At 39.6% G+C, this 21372-nt stretch overlaps 1 protein-coding gene across 1 annotated transcript; it reads left to right on the top strand.

The window, feature by feature from the left end:
- The first annotated feature begins 1150 nt into the window (after positions 1–1150).
- Positions 1151–16639, top strand: LOC114247912 (uncharacterized). Its single transcript, XM_089735997.1, has 14 exons — positions 1151–1282; positions 1942–2134; positions 2730–2802; positions 3318–3445; positions 4130–4201; positions 5469–5552; positions 9268–9313; positions 10112–10284; positions 11244–11311; positions 11836–11971; positions 12237–12346; positions 14016–14109; positions 15926–16051; positions 16533–16639. Exons 1-14 carry the CDS (start codon positions 1151–1153, stop codon positions 16580–16582), a joined length of 1485 nt encoding a protein of 494 aa, XP_089592123.1. The 3' UTR covers positions 16583–16639.
- The last annotated feature ends 4733 nt before the right edge of the window (positions 16640–21372 follow it).

The raw sequence follows: 21372 nt of genomic DNA, 5'->3' as shown, positions 1-21372 counted from the left end.
TTTTTTTATGATATGCGTATCTATATACTGATAAATACGCGGAAAGTTTTACACGTTAACTTGAATTTTAATCGAATTACTAATACAATAATAGTACTAAAAACAGTTGCTCACGTATTTTAGATTTAAAACAAATTATATAATAACGTAATGGAGGTTAAAATTTGTACTGTTTTTTTTTCAATTTGTACCTAGCTATTTAGGTTATATAGATAAATAGATAAATATAGAAATTGCTCACGGATTTTTGTGTTTTTTTTTTGGCTTATTTCAGTTTGACATACCAGCGAAGTAATGTATCGACAATTCTTTTGCATCGAGTCGTTTAGGGAAATGACGTAAGCTTTTTCCCGTGTAATTTAAAAATGTTTCATGATATTTAGTTATAAAAACTTGTAAGGGCCTAATGACTGACTACACAGAGAGAGAGTCTCTCAGCATGACCAGTAGTAAAAGCAGTAATGCGTGTCGGTTTGAAGAGTGGGGCAGCCGTTGTACTGTAAAGCCAAGATTTAGAACTCCCGTCGCAAGGTATGTGGCGCAATTTACATTGTTGGTGTTTAGTGGATCCGGTGACCACTTAATGCCGGATAGGCCGTAAGCTCGTCCACCCATCTAAGTAGAAAATGTGTCCAGATGTGAGCAACAAATGACAATTCTAAAATTGACCAAAAGAGCCCCAGCGTAGCAAGCTATCAAGCGGGGTGACATGAATGCAGAAACTGTAAACAAAGTGTGTTCGCATAGTGGGAAACTTTAATTTATTTAATAACTCAATGTACTATATTTGAAATTACATCACATGCTATTGTGGCTTCTCACTAAGTGTCGCTTTTCGACCGATATTTTTGAAATGCAGACATTGAGCTCTGTATTTCTACCCTCCATATTTGTATTATTAAATCGCTGTATGAATTTTCAGATTCATAGACTGCTTCCCAGCAAAAATAGGCAGGATTATGGTACCTGTCCGTTTAGGGTCTTAATACGCTCTAACACCCAAAAAAATAAGGGTTTTATATTTTGTCTTTTGACGACGGTACCTTGTGAAATAACTTTTTCACAACTGGCCGATTCGTCTTAGTTTTTAATTCTGTCAGATGTGTCACTTCTTGTTGGTCGTACTATAATGATTTGCCGTGAAACCAAAATGCTGGATATAATTCTTCTGTTTCATTTATTATGCTCGTGCATCATAGAAGTAATGGGTAAGAATACGGTGCCTGTATTGACGTTAAATCCGAAGAAAGTGTTGAGTAACAAAACAACTAGAGAATTGAAAGTGAATATCTTTTATAACTGTTATAATAACCTTAATCGATTAGGGGCTGCGCTTACATTCGTGGACATTTAGCTGTTAGGTTTTTTTGGTCTATTAATAAGGCTACTTATTTCATTATCAAACAAATCGGTCAGACAATATCAATTTGAAAATTACGTCTTCTCTATTATTCCTTATAATAGTATTATCGGTTAATTATTCGGTCATCATCCTATAATCACCCCCTAAGTCCTATACTGAATGGAGTAGTGGCAATACTCTACGCGCCGCAAGGGTTGTGGCCACTATCTTCTTCTTCTTTGTCTCCACCTTTTCCCACTGGGAGTCGGCACAGCGTCATCTCAACGCTCATTCCTCTCTCTCTCTCATATCGTCATTCTGCCTGTTTATTAGGTATGAGAAGGGCAGTCTTGCGCCATCTCTCTCAGAGGTCAGGCCTCTGCTTAGAGAATCTAGAGACCTTGAAATTGAATTGGTATAAGGAACATAGCCCAACGTGTTGCTCCAAATATCATGCAGCAGATTGCGGTCATCCTGCAAGGAGCGAAGGTATTCTTACGTGATAGAAACATGCCCAGCAGCATAATGATAACTGGAGTCACTGTTGACTCTTCATTTCCCTGCGCGGTCTGTGGAAAATTATAATCATATCATTTTAGTACCTTCCCTTCATAATGCTGGTGGAAAGGGACAAAGATACAAGTGAATACTGGCGGGAGACGGAGATTCTTGAACTGGTCCGTACCAATGAGCTGGATGTGGACTACAAGACATGCGAAGCTAGTCCTTTAAGTAGTGTCGTCAACATACCCAGTGCTAGAAATGTCAGGCCAGTCTGTAGGAGTACTTATGGTAAGTCTGTTTTTTTTTAGTACTGGTGTCCTGATGTTTAGGCTTTACCGGTATCGATATTACAACGAATAACCAACCTTAAGATAAGTAATTAAGCTTTTTATTTTATTGCCATAAAGGCAGACGAGCATATGGCCTACCTGATGGTGAGCGGTTACCGTCGCTTAGCAATGCCGGGGCAGAGTCAAGCCGCTGACTACCGTTTAATACTCTCCAGAAGCCTCGTATGAAGAAGGACATGTCATAGCCCTCTGGAAACACCGCGGAGGGGAGCTCATTCCAAAGCCGGATGGTACGGCAAAAAAGATATCTAAAAACGCACTATGCAATGGCTCCAGGTAGTATGGATGAACTTCTATTCCGGTGGCAAGTGGTGCGTGGTAAAAACGAGATGCAAGTACCATCTCAACCAATTCCTCGAACAAGCTTAAACATTTCTTGTATCACGACCTGTCCCTTCAAAATGAAACATATGATTGCATGCAGAAATATCAAAGGCACTGGTAATTAGCAAACTTACAATACGCTATTACGGTGTATTCATCATTTTAAAACATTTTAAAACATTTTCAATTGTTTTTTTTTTTCTATACAGACTATCAAATATGTCCGCAATGTCCACATTTCAACAACCATACCGAGTGTGAGCTGTTTAGGGATTCATGCAAGTAAGTAATTCTAATTGGAGTTTCGGTTTGAGGGTGTCGATGTACTGTATACATTTCGATTTTTAATTAAAAAACGCAATTGCTATGTAGGTGTATTTAATGTTAATAATGTTTTTTTTTGCCCTTTAAGGCAGACGAGCATACGGCCCACCCGATGGTGAGTGGTTACCGTCGTCCATGGACCTCAGCAATGCCAGGGTCAGAGCCAGGCCGCTGCCTACCGATGTAATATAAAATAATTTATAATTAAAATCTTAAATAGTGTTTACATGTTTTAGTTTTGGCGGGCTTTTTATCTCGCTACCACAGACTAAACGCTGTGCGTAGAGAATGTTGCCAGTGACTATAAGTTACACTTACAATTCGTCACGCTCTTTTGTCTTATACAGCTATGAACACAACGAGAATAGGGTGCTAGAACTTAAAAATATATTGCTACTTAATTACTACCGATTCCGAAAGAAAACACGCGCACTAATGGCAAATAAGCTTTCACAAATCTGTCTTTCTTGAAGGGAAAGAAGAGTACAAGAGAAAGAGTACAGAACATACTGTGATAGGAAATACGGAAAATGGCGAGCGATGTTCGTTCCCTCTGACTATTCCCAGTGCAGATGCTGTGACGAATGTATTTTCTATAGAGGTTTGATTGAAAAAATTTCTTTTGATATCAATTTAATATTAGTTTAGACACGGCGTAACCTCGACAGGAGTTTCGCCACCCGCGCGACCTGGTGCTGAGCCGTAGGAGGGCTGGTAACACCCCCTCCCCTGGATGTGTGCTTAGTGCGAACGTTTAGCGTAAACGTTAATTTAAATCTATATAGAGTTGGAGCAGCGCCCCTAGCGGCAAACGTAGGCAAACGTTCCAACTCCATACTAAGTTGAGTTAACTTTTACGCTATCGAGAACGTTAAAAAACTCGCACTAAGCACACTGAATACTGTACCATATGTGAAGGCGCTCATACAACTCCATGCTCCATCGATGAAAAAAAGCGTATTCGACAAAACGGACCAGTAAAACGGAGACCATGTGTGAACGGGCTCTTAGGCTTCGCGCCAGGATTAGACGGGATTTTCCTACCCCATCTACGATGTTACCTAGCAGCAATTACTCTGTTTCCTCCGAGTCGCATACTTTATTGCCGAAGGTCGTGTCCTTAAAAGGACTTCGTGACTCTTTGCCCTAAACAAGTCATTACGGATCCTCCCGATCCGAACTTTTACTCTATCGAGAACGTTAAAAAACTCGCACTAAGCACACAGCAATTGCTTCTCGCATTTGCCGAGGCATTCCAAAGATTAACCACTGTTTTTTTTTGTAGAGCTAGACCAGTCATGCCTTGAAGACGAGTACAATTTTGACACCGAAGAGTTTCTACCGGTCACGTCGATAGGTGAGATTCTCTTTCCTCTCAAAGTTTATTATCGGGAGTAGTTAATGTTATAAAATCGGTCTTATGTTCGTGTGTATATACTAATTAGATTTATTTCTTTCTATATATTGTATAAGGAAACTTTGGTCATCATTATTTTAGTGTTCCTAATTAATCTAAAAATAGTTGTAACATTCCTTTTTTTTAATGAATCTAATTTTTTTTCCAACAATACTTTGTCCCAGAGATTCTTAAAATAAGCCCCTTCAGGGATAGAGACCCAATGGTTGAGAAACATTGATATTTTGTTGCCTTTCGCATCCATACCTACCCTACTAGGGGGGCAAGAGACCGAAAAGAATGTGCATTTGACGACCTACATTCAAAATAGGGTGGAAACGGGCTGAAGAAGTTATTTTATTTATGTATAAAAAAGAGCCATATACTTAAACTATAAGCTATATGTAGCTATCAAGTTACGGTTGGCTATTAGCGTTATTACATTAATATAACGCTCCGCCCAACTTGAGAAATGAGGTAAATATTGGGTTGTTCGGAAAGTAATTTCGTTTTTGTGGAAATGAGCACATACATCGACCTTCGAGAATAATCCCAGGCTTTTCAGGTGGCCATAAACTGTTGAATTTGATAATTTTTGTTTTGTTCTGGCACTGGCGTACTGTCAACACACCTTCTCCATTCACATCGGTCAATTTATTTCTGACTTGAACAGCATTGTTACTCTTTCTGTAGTAAAACAGTAAGATATGTCGAAAATGCTGCTTATCGCGCTTCCTATTTAAAAGGGCACCAACCAAAAACTACTCCGTAGAATTAACTGGATTTTTTCACACACAAGCCTTGATATACCTATGAGCTCACAAAGCCTATAAAAATGATACGTCTTAAATGTGAAGTTGGGTGCAAAAAAATACAATTAAATCCTCTGTCGGGAAAAAAATGAATTACTTTCCGAACAACCTATTATATGAGATACTCTTGACAAACAACGGTAAGGATGGGATGTCAATGAAATTGAAGTATTCAATTAACTTGACGTGGTGACCGTATGTATCTTTTTGACTATGATTTGTAATATTTTTATTTTAATCTGCTTTTAATATTGTTATTCATTGTCTTGCTAATTCGTAGACATGGATAAAGACTACTTATACGGACGAATTTCGTCCGTGACCACGAAAAGCCTTGAAGTAATCGATTCGCAGGAAATAATTTATAAAAGGAATTATTAACGATTTACAGTAGTTTGAATTATATCTGCTTTTAGATTTCAGGGCTGGTTGCAATCCATACTGGGGCCATCCGGAGCAAGAACTTCGGGCGTTGCGTTGTGATAAAACCTTGAGGCGATGTACGTGTTGCTTTATCGATCTTAGATGGGGTTTTTTATATTGAAAATCGTTTAAATTCCCCCCCCCCCAAATTTAAGTATCAGGATATCTGTTTATCTATCAGCCCGCGCGGGATGGATGTAATATGCTCTTTTTTTTAATTGCTTAGCTGGGTGGACGAGCTCACAGCCCACCTGGTGTTAAGTGTTACTGGAGCACATAGACATCTACAACGTAAATGCGCCACCCACCTTGAAATATAAGTTCTAAGGTCTCACTCTTCTCAGTATAGTTACAACGGCTGCCCCACTCTTCAAACCGAAACGCATTACTGCTTCACGGCAGAAATAGGCAGGGTGGTGGTAACTACCCGTGTGGACTCACAAGAGGTTCTACCACCAGTAAACCAGTTCTGCGTTAACCCTGTCAACCATATCATATCATCATCATTATTAATTCGCAATCATTAGCCCGTCCTTGTAATGTAATGGTGATTCCTAAGCATTTTCATATTCCATGATTTATCCACAAAGCTGTACCGTTATATCTGTAAAACGCCGAATCAGAAAATCGCCAAATGAAAGACCCGTATCACGCTTCAGAGCGCTTTAAGAAAAAGTTGCAAAAGACGGACTGATGCTCTGGATATGTTTTTGCAAAAATTTACGTCATCATCTGGGTCGTCCGTCGTCACTCACGCCTGGCGAAGCAGAAAAGCAAACTCGTTTACCTGTTAACCGTTTATTTCATTACAACGTTGTTGACGTCAATGAGAATCCATAAAAAACAATAGCATTCAGAGGTACTACAGTTCGCTCTCAAATGTCCCCACTCTTAATACGCTTTTATTAGCTTCAGACGTATGTATGTTAGTATGTAACGGAATCTTTAAACATGATTTTGATCCACTTCAAAACGTCGGATTAACTCGAAATTTGGTATACTTATTAAGGACCGATGACAATTCAATATTTAAAAAAATATTGAAAAAGTAGAAATTGAAAAAATTTAAATTCAACTAATAATATAAAAAATAAATAATAGTTGAAAAAGGGTAGGGTTCTTTTCAGATATTTTCAAAATAACCCTTCTACTCATATGTGTTCATAAAATATCGCTTTTTTTACAATAAAATCATTTTTTCTTACACTATTTTTAATTCATATTTATTAATTATTGTATTCTCTGTCCTGTACTGGATTAATTAAGAAAACCGATAGAGATATAACAGTTTATTGCTAAGTACAGTGATACACTGCATTAATTTAGAAGAGTAACCTATTTGATTTTACGACCTATTGGATTATACGATACGACCTATTATGATTGATTGATATTAATAATATATTTTTGATTTATATATTTATATATATATGATATTTATATATGATTGATTGATATTGATTATATATATACGACCTATTATTTTACCTATTTGATTGTTGTCATGCCAACAAATTTACTGTACTTATAATAAGGGTTCCATAAAGATTATGAGAATTAAATCAAATAACTCGCTTTTGGCCCCAAATTTAAAAACGACCCAGATGCGACATTTCATATTTGACACAGAATACATTAGAGCAAAGATTAAATATTTGAGAATTATGTGTTCACGCCACATATCGTCTTCTCGCATTAAAACTGTATAATCTCAAAACTTACTAATTTTACAGGAGAGTGTTGTAAAAGTTTAACATGTGATATTTTTCATATTAATTATCTTTCCAACGTTCTTTTTTTTTACCAGTTACATTATCTGTATTTTAAAGGAAGATAAAATTATATATTAATTTTGTTAATAGTAGTCAAAGCATAGGTAAACTAAAAAAAAAGAAGCTAAAACTAAACTACGCTCTTTTGACAGTATTTATTAGAAAAATACTGGTGATATCAAATGATTCCGCAAATTAACTCAATTTCGAATATTTATGTAAATTGTATACTTTTAATGCGAAAAAACGATACCTATGCTGTACTTTGCTCCTTTTGGGATTGTCGCCCAGCAATTCTAATAGCCTGTTTCAACAAAATCTGGACCGTGGTTTTTCCGAGCAAAAGTACCTAGGCGGCACTGAAAATTTCGGGAATTAACGAAGTGACACAACATTACTATTTAAAAATGTATTTATTGCTTTTCGAAGTATTCTCCGCGAAATTTGACACATTTTTCCATACGATGGAACCAATCATTGAAGCAACCATTCCATTCGGAAGTTGGGATCTCCAAAATGGCCGTTTTGTAGGCGTCCACAGCTTCTGAGCAGGTGATGAAAATCTCTGTCCACGCAATTTATTCTTTATTTTAGGGAAAGTATAGAAATCATTAGGGCTTAGGTCGGGGCTGTACGGCGGATGGTCTAATAATTCTATGTTTTCTTGCTCTAAAAACTCTTTTGTTCTGTGCGCGGTGTGAGAACTAGCATTGTCGTGATGGAGGATGATGCGGCGGTTGCAGTTCTCTTTACGGAGTTCAGAAACGACCTGTGGAAAAAAAATGCTAGCATACCATTCTGTATTAACCGTTCTTTGTCCCTCAAGAGGAATAGTCGTAACATGGCCGGTTTTGGATACAAACGTGGCCACCATTTTTTTGGCAACACTCCGTGAACGAATAATTTTTGTTGGCTTTAACTCATTTTCGAACACCCAAACTCGTGACTGGTTTTTTGTTTCGGGTTCGTACGCGTATATCCAGGATTCGGCACCTGATACAATGTTGTATACAGCATTTGAGGATCCTGTGTGGAATCTTTCGAGAGTTCTGACGCACCAAGTAACGCGAGCCGCTTTTTGCTCTTCACAGAGCGAATGCGGTATCCATCGGGAAAACAACTTTTTTACACCTAATTGTTCATGCAAGATTATTTGTATTTGACTCATGCCAATGTCTAAAGTGACCTGAATTTCGCGGTATGTCACATGTCGATCTTCCTCAATCAGCTTACGCACAGCATCAACGTTTTCTTGGGTGACTGCAGTTTTTGGACGACCTTGACGGGGATCATCACTGAGCTTGACACGTCCACGTTGAAACTCAGCAAACCAGCGATAAATTGTGGTTTTGGATGGGACTTCATCACCAAATGCAGAAATCATCCGGTCAACACACTGTTTTTGTGTTAAACCACTTCGAAAGTCATAATAAATCATCGCTCTTGAATTTTCTCGAGTCAATTCCATTTTCTTAACGACTAAACAAGTTTGACAAAACCTCGTGACAAGACCGAGAATCTTTTTTTAAATAAATAAATGGTATTCGATTTTTAAAACCAAGGAGTTTTCAATTAAAAAGATTTTAATATGACAGGAACAGTGGAAATATTCCATTCCCGATACTTTTAGTGCAGCCCTCGTATTCAAAGATCAATGGTGGATCTATTCTTTCTAATCGTATTTGGCATATAACAATGAAAATGCGATTCAATACTGCCCCGTGAACCCGATGTGTCAATACGGTACGACTGGTGGTACGACTTTTACTGGTGGTAGGATCTCTTCTGAGTCCGCACGGGTAGGTACCACCACCCCGCCTATTTCTGCCGTGAAGCAGTAATGCGTTTCGGTTTGAAGGGCGGGGCAGCCGTTGTAACTATACTGAGAACTTAGAACTTATATCTCAAGGTGGGTGGCGCATTTACGTAGTAGATGTCTATGGGCTCCAGTAACCACTTAACACTAGGTGGGCTTTAAGCTCGTCCACCCATCTAAGTTGCTTAAAAATATTTGTTTCAGGTATACCTGTGACAGTTCCTTCGTTGCCGAATGAAACACTGAGTTTGTTAGTATACAACAGAATTTCCTTTTTTTTGGTTTCCTTGATCAACTTTATCAGATTCGTTTAGCGTTTCCACGGAAACCTTCGAGTTAGTGCAATGTCAATAACGTATTGACTCTTATTAGCTTCGTTCTAACCCGACTGATAAGTCGAAGGCATTAGCGATTCACGAAACCAGGCCGTAGTCCACTGAGGATTTTTAAAATATTCATTTGAAAAAGTACATGCCAAAGCGCTCAGGCTATGCCATGCATGGGAATTCATTACAGCCGCGTGGTACGTGACCAGAAACCATCTCTGAAAACCAACTGTAGATTAATTAGCAGCGACAATAAGAAGTAGGAAGATGTATTTCATAAAAAGGTTATAACGGGATCACTTAAAATAATTCTTTTTTTTTCTTTTTTTTATTGCTTAGATGAGTGGACGAGCTCACAGCCCACCTGGTGTTACGTGGTTACTAGAGCTATGGGCTCAGCTTATACGCTAAGCTTATACAAGTTACGGTTGCTTATTAGCGTTCATTGATATAAAGCCCCGCCCTAGTTGAGAAATGAGGTAAACATATCGGATACTCTTGACAAACAACCGTAAGGATGGAATTGAAGTTTATTTTTATTTATTTTTTATTGCTTAGATGGGTGGACGAGCTCACAGCCCACCTGGTGTTAAGTGGTTACTGGAACCCATAGACATCTACAACGTAAATGCGGCAGACACCTTAAGGTCCTCACAGTTCCTCATAGAATTCCTGCCTTCAATAGAAAGCACTTATTCGTCCCAAGTTTTTTTGGTGAACAGCAGTCGTAAAAGCTATCGGTACGAGCCACCGAGCAGTGACAGAGATTGTCCGGTCTCTTGTCGCGGCTACCAGTGCAAAGATGGCCTGGTGCAGGAAAGTCATTGCCCTGCCGGCGCTTTCCTGCCCGATAAGGAGGAGTGTAACTGCTGCGGAAGGTGCAGCTTTTATCAACGTTAGTGACAGCATAATAGAGTTGAATAGTGTGACGTTAGAAGGATTAGGTTAAGTAGTTTATCGGCCGTCTAGTGTAGGGGTAAGTGACATGGTCACTACACAAGGGGGTCGCAGATTCGAATCTCGCCAAGAGAAGACATTTGTTTCCGTTATCTGGTACCTGTAACACAAGTTCTTTACGAACCTAAGTTCGTAAAGAACTTGTGTTACAGGTACTGCTAACAGTTACTAGTTAACGTGGCGTGATGGTTAGTAAATATATATTTATTTATTTATTAAAAAAAGGCTTAAAAATTCTTGGGCCTGTTGTCGGTATAAAACATCTACAGATCGTTAAATCTCACATACCCCGCGCATCGTCTAGGCGCAGATACCTCGGATGGGCTTTGGCCCCCTGCCCGAAAAAAAGGGGGTAGTGGGATAATCAAGCATTAGTAATAAAATAAAAGCCGCTTGTCCTGAATTGCAATCTATACGTGTTCTTACCACACCAGTACCTTAGGAGTACAGTGGTCAGGTAAGGAAACATTTTGGGGTAGCTCGAAGTAGTCAGGGTTGTTTGCTCGTATCTTACGACAAATATTAGACAGTTTATCAGACTTGGTGATCCCAAAAATCAACATTTGAGGAATGGCGTTTTTTTTTTATTATTGCCCTTGTAGGCATACGAGCATACGGCCCACCTGATGGTGAGCGGTTACCGTCGCCCATGGACTTCAGCAATGCCAGGGGCAGAGCCAAGCCGCTGCCTACCGACTACCTGCCTAGCGTTATATAACACTAAAGGAAAGAAGGGGGTTGGAGATTGTCAGTACCAATGATATCTGGAAACGTATTGTAGGTGAAGATTGGTAAATGAGAAACTTATATGACACGTCATATTTAAGTTTGCACAAAACAAAGTGAGTTCCGATACAAGCTTTCGTTCATTTTAATTTGTCGTGTTTCCGTGTTCAGAACTGAACCAGAAATGTGCGGAGTTCAAAAAGACACTACACGAAGTCAACGGAAGTAAAGAGATTGAGGTGATTTTTGCGGTAGTTTTTTGCTGATCGGACGGGTGAACGAACTCACGGTCCAGGTGCTTAAGCGGGTACTGGACCGCGGCGCCATACCATGCCACAGACTGTTACTGGTGGTAGGACTTCTTGTGACTCCGCACGGGTCTAAGTCTAGAGTTCTAAGTCTCAGTTATAGAGTACAACGGCTTTTCCGCTCTTCAAACTGAAACGCATTACTGCTTTGCGGTTCATATAGTGTGTAAAAGTAGTAAAACTTAGTAAGCGCCCTACCATGAGTGAATGTGCTCTCGGACGATCTGATATTAAACGTCTATTTATTTTTAAGAGTATAAAACTCTTGCTAAAAGGATTTTTATACAAAATATCTGCTTCATGGTGGCAGGGCTTTTTAGTCTGATACGTTTTTCACAGCTTCCTAATTCTGCCGTCAAGTGTAAACAAGAACGAATGTAAGATTGATTTGTAAGTGTATGTAGCAATAAAACAGCATTCTATTCAATTTCGAAATTTAGTGCTATTGTGATTAGGTCGAAGAAGAGTTCTTGGAGCCCGGCTGTGACGATGGATTAGTTTGCAGGCAAGGCCGGTGTCAGGATATCCACACCGTGCAGACTTCTTTTAACGGACGAAGGAAACTGAATGATGAATTTGGTCAACCTAATGGTCTGTAGTTGGTAGAAAATATTTTTTAGCCTGAACGGGTAGGTACGCGGTACTGATTGAGTCGCTACTGTTAGGCATTACTGAGCCGGTAACCTTTTTCAAAAATCAATATCGTTCCTTTCGTTTTTTGTTGCTTGAATTTTTCTGATTTATCCTTTCATTGTTGAAACACGAGAAATAAATAGATTTAAAGCAAATTTTTTAATCAATAACTGTTTTACAATTTATTTATTTATTAATCTGATTACAAATAACGATTATCCAGAGCCATGCAAACTAGAAATGAAGTATTTCAAGAAGAAGTTCGGTGTCGACGGCCACTTGCATTACGAAGCTCCACAGTGCACTCCTTTATGGCTCTATGCTGCTGTTCAGGTAAATTATAACCGGTGAACCTAATTTCTGGACCGGTGCTTGAATCGATGAATCAACACACCGCGTATCGCGGGCATGTTAGGGTTCAGCCTGCTCAGAATTCAACTCTTGCATTAGATACCTTCAGCTCTACCAATAGGAGCAGGCGGAGGAATCCCGGTAACCGTACTCGTCGAACTCGACAAAGAGGTCGACGCGCAACCTAACCCATGCATCAGTCCGCTGAGTTTCTCGCCGGATCTTCTCAGCGGGTCGCGATTCCGATCCGGTAGTATATTCATTCGCGAAGTAGTTGCTCTTGAGTTGTTAGGTCTCCTTCGGAGGCGCTCGGGCAGTTGTTAGCAAATCCCACCCCTCCTGGCTGAGCCTTTGCTCGCCCACTTGCCCTGGTGAAACTGGAAAAGCCTTCGGGCCACCAGTAATCTTTCAATCATAAAAAAAGGTTCAATTGTATGCTTTGCAAGCCTCTTATCCCCGTCGAGATTGAGCCGGGAAGCCTATGGAGACGCTAGCCACCGTTTCAATTGGCGGACCACACTGTCCGTCTCTCCTAGTTGCCACCCTTCAAGTAACCCCTCTGAAATAGAAATCGGAGGGCCAAACTATCTACCAGTGCTTTTAAAACTGCGACAGCTCCATCTCACACAAATAGCTTCTTCTTAGTCGCATATTTCATTGCTGAAAGTCGTGTCCTTGAAAGGCCTTATTACTGGTGGTAGGACCTCTTGTGAGTCCGCGCGGGTAGGTACCACCACCCTGCCTATTTTTGCCGTGAAGCAGTAATGCGTTTCGGTTTGAAGGGTAGGGCAGCCGTTGTAACTATACTTGAGACCTTAGCACTTATAAGGTGGGTGGCGCATTTACTTTGTAGATGTCTATGGGCTCCAGTAACCACTTAACACCAGGTGGGCTGTGAGCTCGTCACCCATAAATAAAACCATAGCAACCAAGCAATAAATAAAAAGACCTTTGTGGCTGTTTGTGCAATCATCTTCCACTTCGCTCGGTTTTCGGGTTCCCTTAGGGCGGTTGTAACAGAGAGTCCGGTGGGCGCGGTTAGTTGATCGAATTGACCGGATTGAATTTTTCAAGGTGTTGTCTGGTTGCCGTCGAGAAATGTGACCGAAGTAACTAAGATTACATAACTAAATTTGTTAAAGAAGCTTGATTAAATATTAATGTTAATTGAAAGAATAATTCGATGAAGATTTATGTGAAGCACTAGCGACCCGCCCTCGCTTCGCTTCGGAAACTGTAATTTATTATTGATTTCTCCACTATTTAATAGATTTTATTATACATATAAACCTTCCTCTTCAATCATTCTATCTATTAAAAAAACGCATCAAAATCCGTTGCGTAGTTTTAAGGATTTAAGCATACATAGGGACAGACAGATATAGGGACAGAGAAAGCGACTTTATTTTATAGTATGTAGTGATGCACGCATGAACGTGTTGGACTACTGAACAATCCAGCCATAAGTTCTGTTATAAATGCAAATGCAATGCATTTTTTTAATGAAGATTTAAAAAAAAACGCGTACTGCAAATTTAAAAAAATACTGAAAAAAAACAGAAAAGTTTTTATGTAACAGTATTTATGGCTAGATTAGTTACAACCTATTTTCCTTGTGAGGGGTATTTGATGAATTTACATTTCTTTTCAGTGTCGCCGTTTTGTGTGCTACTGCGCCCTTGAGGACGGTACCATGATCGAAGGGATCAAGGTTCCGAGAGTTGAGGTCTCCAACATGAATTGCGGTAAGCTCATTGCACCGATATCTCTACCGTTTTTCGATTTACTCAATTAAATATTACATGATAGATTTAACTAGTGGGTTCCATAGCTTAAACTGGGCGATAGCGGATTTAGTTATTCCGATGCGTCGTCTTGTCTCGGTTTCTATCCTCAAACGAAAAAGTTGGACTAAGTCAAGCCCATCTCGAGGCGTGGTCTCGCCGCCTGGCGGACCCCGCCTACGGGCGACGGACTGTCGAGGCGATCCGCCCGGTCCTCTCGGACTGGGTGAATCGCGACCGAGGACGTCTCACCTTCCGAGCGACGCAGGTGCTCACGGGACACGGCTGTTTCGGTCGCTACCTGCACCTCGTCGCCCGGAGGGAGCCGACGCCGAAGTGCCACCACTGCAGTGGCTGCAACGAGGACACGGCGGAGCACACGCTCGCGTACTGCACCGCTTTCGCGGAGCAGCGCCGCGTCCTCGTTGCAAAAATAGGACCGGACTTGTCGCTTCCGACCGTCGTGGCTACGATGCTCGGCAGCGACGAGTCCTGGCAGGCGATGCTCGACTTCTGCGAGTCCACCATCTCGCAGAAGGAGGCGGCGGAACGGGAGAGGGAGAGCTCTTCTTCCCTCTCGGCGCCGTGCCGCCGCCGTCGAGCCGGGGTTCGGAGGAGGGCGTTTGTCCAGCTCCAGCCCCTATGAGGAGGCAGTCTCCTCCCGGTGATGGTCACGGGGCTACCTAAGGGGGTTGAGGCTGCGCCGCACGCTACCGTCACTCTAGCGCGCTGGCACCAGGAGGACGGGACGGCGCGTCGGCGGCTGCGGACTGCGATGCGGTCCGCATTTTCGTCGTCGCTGTCGTCGCCGAACATACTGTTGAAGAGCAACCCGGTCGGCGGTGTATCGCGTTCCGATCCGGCAGGCTGGTTCTGGCCCAGCGGGGTATCCCGGAACACCAGCGGCACCGCCCGGGCGGCCTGGTAGGGCCGCCGTACCGCGGAGACCGACGTCGTTGGTCGTCGACTATCGCCTCGACGACCCGTCGGTCGGGCGTCCTCGGGGTGGCGCCGCGTGTCTGGTTGTAGTGTTGACCGCGGGAACCCCCCTACTCTGAACGGGTTCTGACCCCGGACGGAGATCGGACGTCGGGTGTAAGAGTGCAGGGGAGTCGTTTAGTGGGTGGGCCCTAAAATCCTTGGGCCCGCGATCTGCTCTCAACACCTGCAGATCGTTGAGTCTCACATACCCCGCGCGCCCCCTAGGCGCGGGGACCTCGTAGGAGGTTCGGCCCCCGGCCAGAAAAAAAAAAAAAAAAGTCAAGCCCATGCTCCAGTATTTTAGTCTTGTTTCAAGAAAACCCTCTGACGTATAGAGACTCATAGTTACGCACAAGGTGGATTCGTTCGGTGAATCTAGCATGACCCCTTGAGATCACTAGAATAGGTAGGAAAAAAAAGAAAAAAACGGCTAGGTGGATGGAAAATGATCCAGAGGTCGGAGCACGAAAAGATGAGCCATCAAGTGTCCGAGCACCTGGATGTGGGACGTAGCGGGGTACTTCACTGTTCCACTGCCACGATAAAAGTGGTTACAGAACACAAGAAAATGTCGGCAATAATCGAATGATTAGAGGGGGGTTGGGGGAGGAGAGTGCGTTCCATATTCGATTGTTAGTCTGTGCATTTATGTATACTTATGCGTATATTTAGACGTGTATTAGTAGATAGGTCTTTAGTTCCTAAAATACAAGGTATACTCATTTGAAGCCAGATGGCTTAGTTACAATTATATGTCTTGGATCTTTTTTTTTTATAATTGTATATTGTAACGCAGACTGCGCCCGAGAGAAATGCCGCACTGGTGCCGATTTAGAGTGTGATGGCTTCGGAAACTACAAGGAGGTTGAGTTCGTGCACCACATCGAGGAGTGGGCTCAGATTGAGGAAAATGATACCTACGGTGACAACTTCTTTTTTGTTTATAATAGTTTATTTGAGAAACGATAGTTTAAAAAAACTAACAAAATACGCTTTTATAAAAAATCCAACTAAAAAATAGAAAATAAATTTTAATTAAAAATAGTGTAAGAAAAAATGATTTAAAAATTTATTTTCAATTTTTTATTTGGATTTTCTATTTCGTATTTTGTTAGTTTTGTAAACTATTATTTATTTTTCATTTTTTAGTTGGATTTCAATAATTTTTTTTAATATTGAATTGTCATCGGTCCTTAAAAAGTATACCAAATTTAGAGTTAATCTGACGTTTTGAAGGGGGTCAAAATCATGTTCAAAGATTCCGTTATATACTAACATACATACGTCTGAAGCTAATAAAAGCGTATTAAAAACACATAGCTTCAGTCATCGCGTTCCCGCCAAAAAGTCGATAAGTATGGTTTTTTTTGTTGTTGTTTAATGTAACCTTTTTAATTTTACAGATCAATCCATAACAGAGTCCAGCAAAGAGGATAATAGAAGCGTAGAATGAGGCTCATGACTTTGAAAAAATTATGTATTTTTGTTTAGTTTTAACAATATACTTTACAGTCAATCAAGATTGAATATAAAAATTTCGGGTTCTGTGATAACATTTTTTTCTGATATGTAAAAAAAATCTTTAGGACTTCTATAGAGATTTTGATTTAGGTACCACCATAGTCCACGAATAAAAACCTACAAAGAATGTAATATGTGTCTTTTTGCAAATATGTTTACTGGCTGGTGGTGGTGATTGCACGTCTTGTGAGTCCGCACGCGTAGGTACCACCACCACCCTGCCTATATCTGCCGTGAAGCAGTAACGCGTTTGGGAATATACCACGAAAGGGAAGATCTTCCACCGAGCGGTTGATATTGCTCGGTAGACCGACGGTCCGAAGGTTGTTGTTCGGAACTTGTATATATGCGCTTTATCTTGAAAATGTCGTAAGCGAGATTCAGGCATCTGTCAATTATCTTGCGTTGTATGATGGCTACCCGCCACACGCGTTTCGATTTGAAGGATGAAGCAGTCACTGTACTGTAAAGTCAAGACTTAGAACTCTTTTTGCAAGTGGTATCAGGTGGAATTTACTTTGTAGATGTCTATGGGTTCCGATAACCACTTAAAGAAGGTGGGCCATGAGCTCGTTCACCCATCTAAGCAATAAATAAAATAAAAACATTACCGTGTGAAATATGTTATAAAAAACTAGCATTATCGTCTTCACAATATTGTTTTATTTTATGACACGCGTCTGGCCTTCAGTAACGCAAATCCAAAGGATTAATTCCGAATTTATCGTGACAAATCTTTATAGTATTTCTTCTTTTGCGTTACATTTCACTACTGTTGTCATGAAGTGAGTTTTTTTTCGATATTTTAAAAAACAAGAAAAGCTTATGGAACAATTTTTAAATTGAATTCGTGTGTTCAAAGTTGTGTATCGGGCATTCAGAGTTCACGTTTTCATAACGGTGAAGCCAGAATAATCCCTCGAGGTTAATTGGCATTAGGTAGGTAAAAAAAAATCTCAACCTTAATTACTAGGAAATAAGGCGATGTTCTTGACTTTCGATATACATTTGTTTTTAAACAAAACTCCTTAGAATTAAACTTTAATAAATAAAAAAAATTGCTAATTTGGCGCCAAATATGATTCTTTGACGCTACGCCTATTGGGGTCATTGAACTCTCTTAGATCCATGTCTGCTGTTTTATACTGAAAGAAAAGAAATCATAATTCGACGCTTGAAAGGCAAACGTGACTAAGCGACAATGCGTGAACTTTACAGTACCTAGACTAATTTAAAGTTGAATCAATTTAAAATATACATGAGAAATACCTGAAAAAAATTCTATTTTAACGAATCTAGCTGTAGGATTGAAATGATTTTAATAGACCTAGAAATATATCTTTTTGCGCATCGAATATGGTTATTGCCTATCATTTATGTACAAAGCAGTTACTGTCGCTTAGTCACGTTTGCCTTTCAAGCGTCGAATTATGTACTTTAACCATTCGTTGTAACGTAATATATGTTTTTCGATCGTTTTTTGAAGCCATGAAAGATCACACAGTCTTTTTATATGTAATAATATATAACCCCTCAAGGTTACTGACAATAGGTAGGCTAAAAAGGCTGACCGTGCATCTACCTAGCAATATCACTCGCTCGGTCAAATATCTTCCCCTGTCAATGTCCCCTGTTAACCTTTAAATATATTGTTAGCCTATTTAAATTCTCAATACTTAAGAAGTCCAGTAATAACTTTATATTAAGTTCAGAGCTGGTGTGTCGTCAATAATTTGCAAGAAACAACAGTCTACCATAGTGTATTGCATAACAGATAATAAATACTTCCGTCATGTCTCCGCTGCGAACGTCTCAATGTCATTTCAATTTGGCAAGTTTATCTTCCGCAAACAATCTATAAATTTACTTTATCTATGTATGTACCTGGTCTACAGTGCGTATTTGTAAGATTTATCTAAACGGTACCGTACTGTGTGTATTTTTTCTCTGGCCGTCATTTTGTCACTTAACTATTTTTCAATAACGTAGTGTTGTTATACTCGTAATGCAGTAGATGAGTTGGGCGGTTTGGTATTAATATATTATACTTTTGATCATGGCTTTCGGAGACCCACTTTGAGATATGCAATCAAAGATTCTGAAAAGAGTTGTATTGTAAAGAGGCTATTACATCATCGAAAGCGTTTATTTTCTTCATGGCAAAAATAGGCAGCGGTGTCGTACCTACCGTAAGGTTTGAATCGCTTGATACATTAGTAGTAAAACCTGATAAAATTCGGTCACAAGTCACAATATTAGGAATTTTAGGGACCCGGAAAGATTTTCGGTAATTAAACATTTTGGACTACCTCTTATCGCCTCTAAATCTTAATCGAAAGGAATGAAAAAGTTCTTACTTGAGAAAACGAGGCAATACAATTCTATGTATATTCATTTTTCGTAAAAACCGTGAATTAATAAATTTCATTTCCTTACCGGAATCTTATCGATCGGCACCTCAGATTTTTGATGCATTTGCCATCTAGCATCAATGAAAATACAAAATAATAAAAAAAAACAATAAAAATCATCAATCATCATTTCCGCTCAACCGGGACGCTTCTGTCAGAAAAATATCAAGTTCTTTTCCGCAACAAATTAATCATATGGAACTCTTTTGGCTTCCGACCAAATAGAGCGAGGAATTTCGTTGAAAAAAAATACATTTGGGCAAACTGAAGACTTCGCTGTTGTGGTGTGTTTTATATTCGTGCTAGAGTATATATATTGTGTAATATCTTAACTGATTCTGCCATGAACCCGCCCTGCATTCCGTTTTGAAGGGTTCATATCTCAATGTGTGTGGAGGGAATCACCTAGTAAATTCTATAGCTTTCGGTAACTCCTTCGATTTTTCGGATCTTCGGATTTTCATCATTTTACAAATCTCCTCCTGCTTACGTCGATACTCCATAATGCTGAAGGTCGTGTCCTCTTCTAATAACTTTCTCTTCGATTATCCTGCGCCACTCTTGCCTATCTTTGGCTGTATGAATGGCAACGTGGGGCAAGTGTTGAGAATGGAGCGTATCTGGTCCAAAATTTTTGTTTAGAGTTAGCTATCCAACAGAGACGCGACAGCATAGAACATCTATTTATTAATAGCTTATCTGTGGGCGGAAATAGGATTAGTAGTTTTCGCGCTTAATTATGGAGCAGTGTATTAATCTTAAAATTATTTCATGATTATCGGTCTGTCACAATTGAAAGTTCGAGGACACGCTTAGATGTAATTTTTCGAAATAAATCCGATACCTTCGTAATACTGAATTTCAGGTAGATAATAAAAGGAACTAAGTTAAAAATTTTATGTTTAAATTTAAGGAGAATATTTTGTTAAAATCGGTTCTCATATAAATTAAGAGTTTTATTTCTGTAAGTGTTTTCTAATATACGAACCATTTAGGTATTATAATTCTATTAATTCTAATTCTTATCTTCTCTAGTCTTAATTCTGATTAATTCAGCTATTAATTCGAACACTATTAATTCGGTAATGGAAGCGGCCATTATTGAAAATATTGAAATAGTATCGTAGCCTAATTAAGTAATAGTGTTTTTTTTTTATCGTCTCTATAGGCAAACGGGTTGCCCGACGAAAAGAACTGACAGTTTCCATGATGGCAATCATAGATACAGCGTTGTTGTCTTTTCACTAAACGAATTGTTGATTGGTTATCGGTTGATGTTTTTATTTATTTCTTAGACGGGTAGATCGTGATGTTAATTGATTTTCAAATACTGTAGACATTATAAAGCGCATTGCTGTTCACCTTAAGACATGAAGTGAACGTTTGCAATTTGTTTACCCCAATTTGAAGACTTTAAGATGCAGATGAAATAATGCTGAAAAAAAGATCTTATTACGTGCTTACTATATACGCCACCACCTCCCAGTGAAAAGTAACTTAGCTGTGCTTCTAGCGCTGCTTATAGCGAAGTTGATCACCCACCAATGGATGCCTCCATCATTATTTATTAAATACATCCTTGGGTTTAATTTTATTGCACAACGTGCGTATAATATTTACTCTCGTGTGCAGTTGTAGGCGCTGAAAAAAACACGCGGCCGTCGGTTTCACTTAGTTCAGTTTTTTTTTAAATTAACAAAAAAAAAGCAACAGCATTTATTGAAGCGGAAACACTGTAATTTTGACACGGCAAATGAAGTAAAATAACCTTCACCTAGGCGGTAGTCATAAGGCAGCTGAAAGCAGATATTTCTGAACGCCCTTGTGACGTCACGCGTCACGCTTGCAGTACCGGTGTTGCCGGTTACGAAATTTTCAGGGAAATCTAACGTGTGAAATTTTGACGAAATGATTCTTGTTTTTTGTTCCCGTACCTATAGCGCAAAGAATTTTAATTTAAGGTCGATGTTTTTGAAACTTGAACTATTTAGATGCAGATCATATTAATAATTGATAATCAATGAATAGAATCAAAAATTCTTTGCGTTAATTGAAATCATTATTTATATGTATTGTGCCGTTCAAAATTTAATTGCATTTATATTAAATCGAATGTCACGTAATTTTAAATGTAAAATATGACTCTTCCATTCAATATGAAACGAGCTTAGCGGAATTAATTTTCTTTCATTCATTTTTCAAGGCGTGTTCAAATTTATCTTGTCCCCATTTTCATAACGGCCCCGACTTCATCCTATTGAACTTTGTTAGGTGCATGATATTATGTGTGTATCATAAAAAAATAACGATT

Source organism: Bombyx mandarina, chromosome 20 (genome assembly GCF_030267445.1).
Source record: "Bombyx mandarina strain Sakado chromosome 20, ASM3026744v2".
In the NCBI taxonomy this organism is placed as follows: Eukaryota; Metazoa; Arthropoda; class Insecta; order Lepidoptera; family Bombycidae; genus Bombyx; species Bombyx mandarina.
This window is presented reverse-complemented; position numbering and strand designations above follow the sequence as displayed.

Excerpts from the sequence above, each read along its gene's own strand:
- LOC114247912 (XM_089735997.1), top strand. The coding sequence starts at position 1,151 with ATGCTGGATATAATTCTTCTGTTTCATTTATTATGCTCGTGCATCATA. Across the intron at positions 10,285-11,243 it reads AAGGTGCAGCTTTTATCAAC|AACTGAACCAGAAATGTGCG; the intron begins GTTAGTGACAGC and ends TTCCGTGTTCAG. Across the intron at positions 11,312-11,835 it reads ACGGAAGTAAAGAGATTGAG|GTCGAAGAAGAGTTCTTGGA; the intron begins GTGATTTTTGCG and ends TATTGTGATTAG.